The sequence below is a fragment of the Arachis ipaensis genome, chromosome B10 (genome assembly GCF_059453495.1).
Source record: "Arachis ipaensis isolate K30076 ecotype BB chromosome B10, ASM5945349v1, whole genome shotgun sequence".
In the NCBI taxonomy this organism is placed as follows: domain Eukaryota; kingdom Viridiplantae; phylum Streptophyta; class Magnoliopsida; order Fabales; family Fabaceae; genus Arachis; species Arachis ipaensis.
Genome location: NC_142435.1, coordinates 29542350 through 29551641, shown reverse-complemented (window position 1 = coordinate 29551641; position 9292 = coordinate 29542350). Strand labels below are relative to the sequence as shown.

Below are 9292 nucleotides of genomic sequence, written 5' to 3'. Positions count from 1 at the left end.
TTTAAATATAATTAATAAATAAAAAATATTTTTACATTAAATATTTAAATATAAAATTACTTTTATTTTTATAAATTTTTTTAAAAAAAATATCATTTAAAAAAACATCTTTTAAACAAACCCTTAATATAAAACCCTTAATAATATTGGAAGAATTTCAAGGGTGGCAAGTACTTGGTGTACCTATCTGGTTGCCTTGGTCCATTAATCTGTTGCAAAAATAAATTAATTTCATGTAAATAAGATTCACTTCTCCATGTGAAAGACGATATTAAAGAACCATTCTGTTACAAATCAGATTCACTTATTTTAAAGTCCAAAATAAACTTCCATGAGAGTGAACTTGTGGTCCAATAGTGAGTGAGTGCACTTGTTAGCTACTATTGGCTGATATTGCCTTGTTAGCTACTATTCACGCTCTCTTTCTCTCATTGCCTGCGAGAACTTGTTTTGTCTTCCACTTCTGTATGTTATCTATTCCCTTTTTGCTTAAGTTTTCCTTTCATCTTGCTTTTCTATTCGCCTTTCCATTGCTTGTACTTGTAGATTCGGATCATTGATTCAATATGTGCATTCTAGGATTCATTGAATGAACAAGTTTCAATTTTCAACCTTTTGGGTTTAATAATGTGTTTTCTGGAGGAGAAATAAAAAAGATCTTGAATTTTGGTGGTTAGATAGTTTGAATAATGTTGTAAAAAAAATTTGAGAGATTGATTGAAGTTTCTAGCTTTAATTGTGTAAAAATCAGGATTTGAGCCATGGGAAAGAGGAAATCATCAACAAAGCCACCTTCAAAGAAGCGAATGGCTAAACTTGACACTGTCTTCAGCTGCCCTTTCTGCAATCACGGCAACAGTGTCTAATGCCGAATGTAAGTGATTTCGATTAGCGTTTGTAGAGGATTCCATGCTTTGTATTTCCTTGGAGGATTAATTGTTGGGATTCTTTTGAACAGTGATATGAAGAACTTGATAGGGGAGGCTTCTTGCAGGATTTGCCAAGAGAGCTTTAGCACTACTGTCACAGGTTTATTTCTGAAAACATCAAAGTTTTAACCGATCATCTGAATTCATATTCAAGTTTGTTTTTTATATCTGCTGATGATCCTAGAATGTTTGTTGTCTTTTGCAGCTTTATCTGAATCAATAGACATGTAAGTTAAATATTTCTATAGAAAATCTCTCCCTTTCCCCCTTCTTTCTTCGCTTAGTCTTACAAACACAACCACTTGATTGACTCAAGAAGCTTCATTTGAACAATGCAGATACAGTGAATGGATTGATGAATGTGAACGGGTGAACAACCCGGAGGATGATAGTGGTTTTTGGCTAATTTTCTTTGGTTACTAAACATTTTTGAATGAGGAGTGCTAACGACCAGTAATTTTTGTGTTTTGTAACTATTAATTGGCCATCAATAATCTTTTTAATGGTATGAAATTACATCCAATAGTAGAAGATCACTCACTTTTTTTTTAATAGTTAAGTACTGGACACAAAACACAAAAATTGCTAGTCCCTAGATTTTTTTTTTCCGAATAGTTAATTATATTTTTCATTAAAGAAAGACAAGGTCTTACGTGTTAGGATTGTTTAATAAAACGTAGTTCTAAAAGTGTATCATTACGGACGAGGTTTTCAGTATTATCCTTGTCTTTTGAATGAGATTGGTTATATAAATTAAGGATCATTCTAGTGTACAGATTTTCTTTGTATAAATCTTATACAGAGTTTTTTAGATTTTTTTTTTTGTTATAACTATTTTTTGTTGAACATTGACTACGGTTTTAAAAAAAAGCTATAATTCAAGTGTTTAGCGGTTAGCATACCAAATTAAACTACGTCCTTCAGATTAGAATGAGTTAAAATTTGTGACATGTTTTTAGTTGGTTGACGAAAAACTTAAATGTGCATACAAGTGAAAATAAATAAATAAATAAATTTTATATTTATTTATTTTTTAATTATTTATATTTTCACTTAATAACTTCAAATTTTAATGGGTTATAACTGGATTCAAGTTTTGAATTTTAAGATCTTTTGTAATTTAAATTATATCTTATTTAATTTTAAATTTTTTATTTTGTAATTTAAAAATCTTTCAAATGGTTATATTTCTTCAATCAAATTATAATAATTTAAATTAGATTAGATTAAAAAATAAATTTAATCCATACAATGTAAATTACAATCGTTTTAATCAATTAGATTATATTGAAATACAACATTAAATCGATACAATTTAAATCGTAATAATTGTATCAATTTTATCTTATAAATCGATCTAAATAGTATTATAAATATTTTTTATTTTTCAATAATTTGATATTTTTGCCACTATAATAATATTTTTGTTAGATATACATTAAAATTAGTCTTTAAAATTAGCCACTAGCATAATATTACATGTTAGAATATAAAATACACATTACAAATTAGTTAAATAACACATATATTTAAATATAAATAATACATATTAATACCTGATTTTTGTGGTTAAATTTAGTGTAAATATAGCATTTTTGTTATAATAAAATACATATCAATCGTTTAAGAAATGCAAGTAAGTATAAATATAAATATAAATTTTTTTATTTTTTAAAGTTGTTTAATGGCACATTTATAAAGCTATTTTCTTTATTATATTCCACATTCATAATACTATAAAATTCATGTTTTACATATAGGAAAACATATGCTCATATGCCAAAAAATGTAATTTGATCGTTGCTCTCTTTTTATATTTATTTCTATTTCAAATTATTAAATTTTATACGATAGACCTTTGTTCTTTAAAAATAACACAACTAATATAAGAGAGTGCATTGCATATTTAGTCAGCTATCCAATTGTTTGATTGAGTTTTTAATTTTTTGATTAAGGTGATCAATTATCAAACGTTTGGATTTACAAATAAAAGAAAAGAAGTAAAATAGAAAAAGAATGAATAATAAAAGACGTTGTAATAATTGAAATAAAAATAAAGAAATTTAACTTTCTAAAAATTTTGAAATTAAAGAATATAACCAAAGTGATAAAGAAAAAGAAAATGAAAGTAAACTAAAAAATAAGACTTAAGTCAGTAAGAATTTTAACATATTAAAATGAATTTTGATTGAAAAAAATATTTGAATATTAGAGTATTTATAGAATTGTAGATTAAACTTAGATTTTTTTTTTTTTTTGGAAATAACTTTAGATAATCATGAGTGATATTTTTTTATAGAGTAAAAAATTATCCTTATGTTTAAGGCCGTTATTACGTTAATAGTGGTAATTGAAATAGTTGATCATCTAATCTGTTTTTTAAATTGGATCACACATAAATTGTGGTAATCCATATCTAAATCGGTCCGATCTGTATAAATATTAAATAACATCATACAATTAAGATTTGTTATTTGAACGAATAAGAAATGACTCAATTTGAGAGTTACTTATTTCTTAACATATTTTTTTGGGCCGAAAAATTCTTGAGTCTAAATATGTATTTCATTTATTTAAAAAAAATAAAAATAATATTTTAAATTATTATTTAATATTTATTTTAGATTAATTATTTTTTAAAAATAATAAATTTGTCCTTAATGTTTTAGAATATATATATATATATATATATATTGGAATACCTTTTTGAAATATGACAAATTTCATATTTTTTTAAATAATATGATAAAATAATTAAATTACCTAAAATTTGAAAAGATAAAAAATTAATTTATCTTCTTATATTATTTAAAATTAATTTATCTAATTTGTACAAGATGTCTATGGTACGGGTTGAGAGATGGATCGGGAACCTGCGGGTCGAGGCGGATGCCGGATCGCTTGACTGGAGCAATGGAGGGGAGGTACCTGCAAAGACACTCCGACGTTCAAGTCAGAATGGATCTGAGAGGTATAAGGTGTGAGGAATGAATGAATACCTGGAGGGATTTGGATCCTCTATTTATAGGTGATGATGGACATCTTATCTTATCTTATTTGACTAAGATAAGGGAGACGTTTTGAATTCGAAAGTTGGTTAGGAGTTCCAGAGGGCCGGCTTCGGGCCTTCTAGAAGAGCGGGGCGGGTCAGACCCGGGTATCCGGGTCTGGGTTTGATCCCGGGTCATGGATCCGTGGATCCGTAACAGTTGCCCCGCAGCGGGAGAGCGAGCAAAAGTCGGTTTCTCGCTGGAAGATGTGGTTTTGACCGCGAGCTAGGTCTTTAGTTCTTTTTCGGATAGTCGTTTGCTTTTCGGTTCCGGGATTATTAGGATCCGTGGGTTGGATCCATAATAGTTGCCTCCGCAGCAGAAGGACGATCGAGGTCGGTCTTTGTTGCTGGGAGGTACGGTCTTGGTCGTTTCCTCGGTGCCTCGGTGATGGTTTGTGTTTTGGGGCTCGGTTCGTTTTCTGCACCGTTTGTTTGGTGCGATCCTTTCGTTTCCTTGTGCCCGTTTAATTATTCGAGGCGTATTTTTTGGTTTCCCGAAGGAGCATTTATTGCAGGGGATACATTTCTGTTTTTGCCCTTCTGTGCCATGCTTATTCCTTGGGTAATTTTGTCTTTTCCCTTTCGGGGTTTAAAACCATTTTGGTTCCCATTTTCCTTTTTCTTGTTGCTTTTTCTGATGCTAAGTGTACAAGAGTACTTTCCCTCTGTTCTGGCGCTGTTCTGTGTTCCTGGTTGTGCTTTTGGTTGTGCTCTTGTCTTCCTGCCTCCCAAGGATATTTTTGAGTTTCGCTCCGCATTGTCAGGTTAGTCTTCTTCTTTCTTTACTTGTTTTGTTGTCATTTTGTTCCTGTTTGCTTTTGCATTTCTGTGTTAGTGGATTGGGGTTGTCTTTCCTTTTTTTGGGTGGTGGGTTTCATAGGAGGGATGAGCACCGCAGTGGGTTAGTGGTATTCCTTGTAGTTCCCCCTTTTCATTTTCTTCCGTGTAGTTTGGGCTGATTGGTGGTGCTCATCGATGTTTTAGGTATGGCGCGTCGAAGGTCCGAGGGTGTGAGGACTCCGGTGATGCCAGCGGGGGGTGTCCCTGCCCTATACTCCTGGGTGACTAGTGATGTGTGGGGGACGCCGTCGCGGATGACGGAGGCGGACCTCCAACGGCTTCGTGATGAAGGGGCCGTTTGCGGGGGTGGTGACGTCGAGCGTCATTATGAGTTTTCCGTCCCGGGGTTGACGAGAGAGTTTGTTACACTAACTTGGACTCGCCGACCGTTCCGGATTGGCTGTGGGTGTATGAGGCAATGTTCACCCGTCTTGGCGTACGGCTGCCCTTTTCCCCTTTCGTTCAACAATTGTTGAGCTGATGTTTCGTGGCGCCGTCCCAGCTTCATCCGAACAGTTGGGCGGCGATCTGGACCTTTGAGCTTGTTTGCGAGTTTTTGGAGCTTCCGGTGTCTGTGAATGTGTTCCTTTTCCTCTTCTTGTGCACCCTTCCTACTAAGGAGGGAAAGCACAAGAAGGGGTATATGTCTTTTAGGGCTCAGCCTTATCGTCGGGTTTTCGGCCTATATGAAGATTCTTTCCATGGGTTTAAGAGTGGGTATTTCAAGGTTCGTCCTGCAGCGGGGCATCATCCATTCTGGCTGACTTTGGAGGGTGGGAGGCAGTTCCCCACGTATTGGAATTTTGGGGCGGGGACGTCCGTTCTTACCCGGATGACACAGGATTTTTTTACTGCGGAAGATCGGGATGTTGCTCTCGTTTAATGGCAGTTGTTTGGGGAGCGTCCTCTGAATCCCAGGGATGTGATAGGGGACCCGGTTGCTTGTCGGGCATATGTCGGTGTGTGATTTTTTTTTTTTGCGTTCCGAGTTTGGTACTTATTCTTTCTTCTTCTTTTAATTATTTTGTAGTTGAGATGGCTGGAGGTTTGACAACTCTTGCTCGGTTGAAGGCTCAATTGTCTCAGGAGACTTCTTCTGACGGTACTTTCTCCACACCGAACTCACGACCTACTGATGATACGAGAGCCGTTGCAGAGGATCTCGTGTTGACCGAAGGTGGTACCGACGGGTCAGGTCGGGGTGTGGAGGCTGATGATGATGTGGTTGTGGTATCGCCGGAGGGTGCTTCCCGGAAGCGGAAGCGGTCGGAGGACGTTGATAGCAGAATATGGTGGAGGGGGAGGGTGCGGTCCCGTCCGTGATGGATCGCCGCTTTGAAGCTCCTGCTTTCATTGATGAGTACCTAATGCCGGGCACAGAGGATTTTTTTCGTGAGTGTGATGTGACTTTCCAGGCTAAGTCCCTCTATCGTTCTCTCCTCCGCTCCGCTGTGATTGTTCGGAAGGCCGAGCCTGTGATGGCTCAGGTAGGCCTTCTGGATAAGAAGTTTCGCCAATCCCAGGCCAAGGTGGTGAGGTTGAAGGGGTTGCTTGCTGACGCCGAGTCGGCGAGGGAGCGGGCAGTGAAATCTTCCGAGGAGTCTGGTGCCGAGATCCTTCGCCTTTCCGAGGTTGAGACTTCTCTTTTGTCTCAGCTTGGGGAAGAGCGGAGGAAGGCTTCGGATGCCGAGTCCCGGGCAGCCGTGCTCTTGGCTGATGTTGGTACGCTGAAGGGTGAGGTGGATGGTTTAAAGGCGGAGGTCGTGGTTTTGAAAGAGGAAAAAGCTGTGTTGCTTGCCGATGTGAAGGAAGCTATTGCTGCTACCGAGGAGACAATGAGAGCTCAAGCTTTGGTGTTGGTGCCTGGTGCGGACGTGTCTGTGATGGGAGCTTTCAAGACTGTCCTTGATGGCGAGATTGTTGACCTTGAGTAGTTGTAATTATGAACTTTTTGGTTTTTGTTTTTATGGATTTTGGCCGTGTGGCCGTGTAATCGTGACTTGAAGTTCGTTTTATGTTTTTATGGATTTTGGCCGTGTGGCCGTGTGATCGAGACTTGAAGTTCATTTTACGTTGCTTGGGCCGTTTGGGCCTTTTTGTATATTCCGTTTTAAGCCGTTCTTTCTTTATCTCCTTTGTTTGGGTTAGCAGACCGTCGTGAGGTCAAATTTTTGTGGATATCCGTATCTAGGGCCCGGGGGGTGATCGGTCCCCCAGTTTTGGCCGTGTGTTTATTTCGTTGTTTAGGAAAATAGCTTTGATGTAATTTTATTGATGGTTGGGCCTCGTTAAAACCCTCCGTTTACGGCGGGAAAGAGTACCCGGGATCAATACTTAAAAGAAAAAATAGGAAAATTTGCTGTACAGAAGACTAAGGTAAATAAAATAAAGCAGGAAACAAATAGGGAAAGTACAAAGTTAAGGGATGACCTAGGGGGGTCAGCCTAAGTATGGTATCATCGCAAGTTGGCGGCATTCCATGTCCTCGGGACTTCGTCGCCATTTAGCCGTTCGAGCTTATATGCTCCCTTTCCGATTACCGCCTTGATTTTGTATGGTCCTTCCCAGTTGGGGGTGAGTTTTCCTTCACCCAGGGTTGGAGCTCCAATGTCGTTTCGTCGTAGGATGAGGTCGTCGGGTACGAATTCTCTTCGGACGACGCCGTGATTGTACCTTAGACTGATTATTTGTTTTAGGGCTAGTTCCCTGATGTGGGCTATGCTTCTTACGTCGTTGGTGAGGTCCCGCTCTGCTTCTTCGTCGTGACCCCCGAACGTTCTCCTTGTGCTAGGGTCTCCTATCTCTACCGGGATGTCGGCTTCCACGCCGTATGTTAGTTGAAAAGGGGTTTCCCCGGTGGCCGTTTGGGGGGTTGTTCGATACGACCATAAGACTGATCCGAGTTCATCGGCCCATAGCCCCTTGGCTCCATCGAGTCGTTTCTTTAGTCCTTTGACAATTATTTTATTTGCGGATTCCACTTGCCCATTTGTTTGGGGGTGCTCTACCGAGCTAAAACGGTGGGATACATGCAAACCTTCTAGGAATTCTCTGAATTTCTTATCAGTGAATTGGGTTCTGTTATCTGAGATGACGATCTCGGGGATCCCGAACCGGGTTATGATCTGTCACCAAAGGAATTTTTGGCATTGGGTCACCGTGATGGAGGCCAGGGGTTCGGCCTCGATCCATTTAGTGTAATAGTCTATGGCGACGATGAGATACCGGAGTTGACCGGGTGCCGTAGGGAAAGGCCCAACGAGGTCGATCCCCCAGGTGCCGAAGGGACGCTCTGCCGATATGATGCTGAGCTGGTGCGGGGCGGCCTGGTGGATGTTGGCGTGCCTTTGGCATTTATCGCAGTTTTTTACCAACTGCATGGAGTCTCGGATAACCGTGGGCCAGAAGTAACCTACCCTGATGATTCTTTGGGCTAGGGTTTTACCTCCGATGTGGTGGCCGCAACAACCTTCATGGATTTTGCGGAGTATGTACTCTGTGTCCCCGAGTTCGACGCATTTGAGCAGGGGTTGCGAGAATCCGCGCTTGTATATGTGTCCTGCGATAACTGTGTAGTTGGCGGCTTCCCTTTTTATCCGTTTTTCCTCTTTGGGGTCTTCTGGTAGTGTTCCGTCGAGGAGGTACTGCAGGATAGGGTAGGTCCATGATCCTTGGCTGGAGAGTGTCAGATAAGCGTTAGTCGTTGTCAATATGGACGGCGACTTGACGACTTTCTGAATTAGTGATTTGTTGCCGTGTCCTGGTTTGGTATTGGCTAGTTTGGAAAGTAGGTCTGCCCTGGCATTTCGTTCCCTAGGGACGTGTTGTATGGTAACGTGTTCGAACCCTTCTTTTAGTTCGTTTACCTTGGCGAGGTATTGTTGGAGTAGGGGATCTCGTGTCTGGTAGTCTCCGTTAATTTGGGAACTGACTACCTGTGAGTCGGTACTCACTTTCAGGACCTTTGCTCCGACTTCCTTGGCTAGGGCTAGGCCTGCCAGGAGGGTCTCATATTCTGCCTGGTTGTTTGAAACTAAGAACTCGTATCGTACTGATTTTTCGATCGTGACCCTGTTTTGACTTTCGAGTATGACTCCGGCGCCTCCATAGGTGACGTTTGATGAGCCGTCGACGTGTAGTTTCCATGATTCGGGGGTGGAATTTCCCGGGGTCATCTCGGCGATGAAATCGGCCATGGCTTGTGCTTTGATTGCATTTCGGGGTTTGATAAACCACTATTTCATGGTTTATCTTGTGCTCAATTGAGTGATTTTTATCAACACTTTACCCACTTATTCATACTATTTGCATGGTTTTATATTTGCCTTCCTAATTATGTGCTTTGATTGAAAACATGCTTCTTTGATCTTATATTTGCTTATTATTAATCCTCTCTTATTACCATTAGATGCCTTGATATGTGTGTTAAGTGTTTCAGATATTATAAGGCATGACTGGCTTGGAGGATAGA

The 9292-nt window shown here is 39.3% G+C and overlaps 1 protein-coding gene and 1 pseudogene across 2 annotated transcripts; one reads left to right on the top strand and one right to left on the bottom strand.

Annotated features, from left to right (window-relative positions):
* Positions 1-761: 761 nt before the first annotated feature.
* Positions 762-1668, top strand: LOC107622083 (transcription elongation factor 1 homolog; annotated as a pseudogene). Its single transcript, XR_015880833.1, has 4 exons — positions 762-874; positions 959-1029; positions 1135-1156; positions 1268-1668. The product of XR_015880833.1 is annotated as a transcription elongation factor 1 homolog (transcript).
* A 5609-nt stretch (positions 1669-7277) lies between these two features.
* On the bottom strand, positions 7278-9017 carry LOC148579541 (uncharacterized). The gene is made up of 2 exons (XM_088490559.1): positions 8238-9017; positions 7278-7946 (listed from the first exon to the last, which is right to left on the bottom strand). The coding sequence occupies exons 1-2, from the start codon at positions 9015-9017 to the stop codon at positions 7278-7280; spliced, it is 1449 nt and encodes a 482-aa protein (XP_088346685.1).
* Positions 9018-9292: the final 275 nt, after the last annotated feature.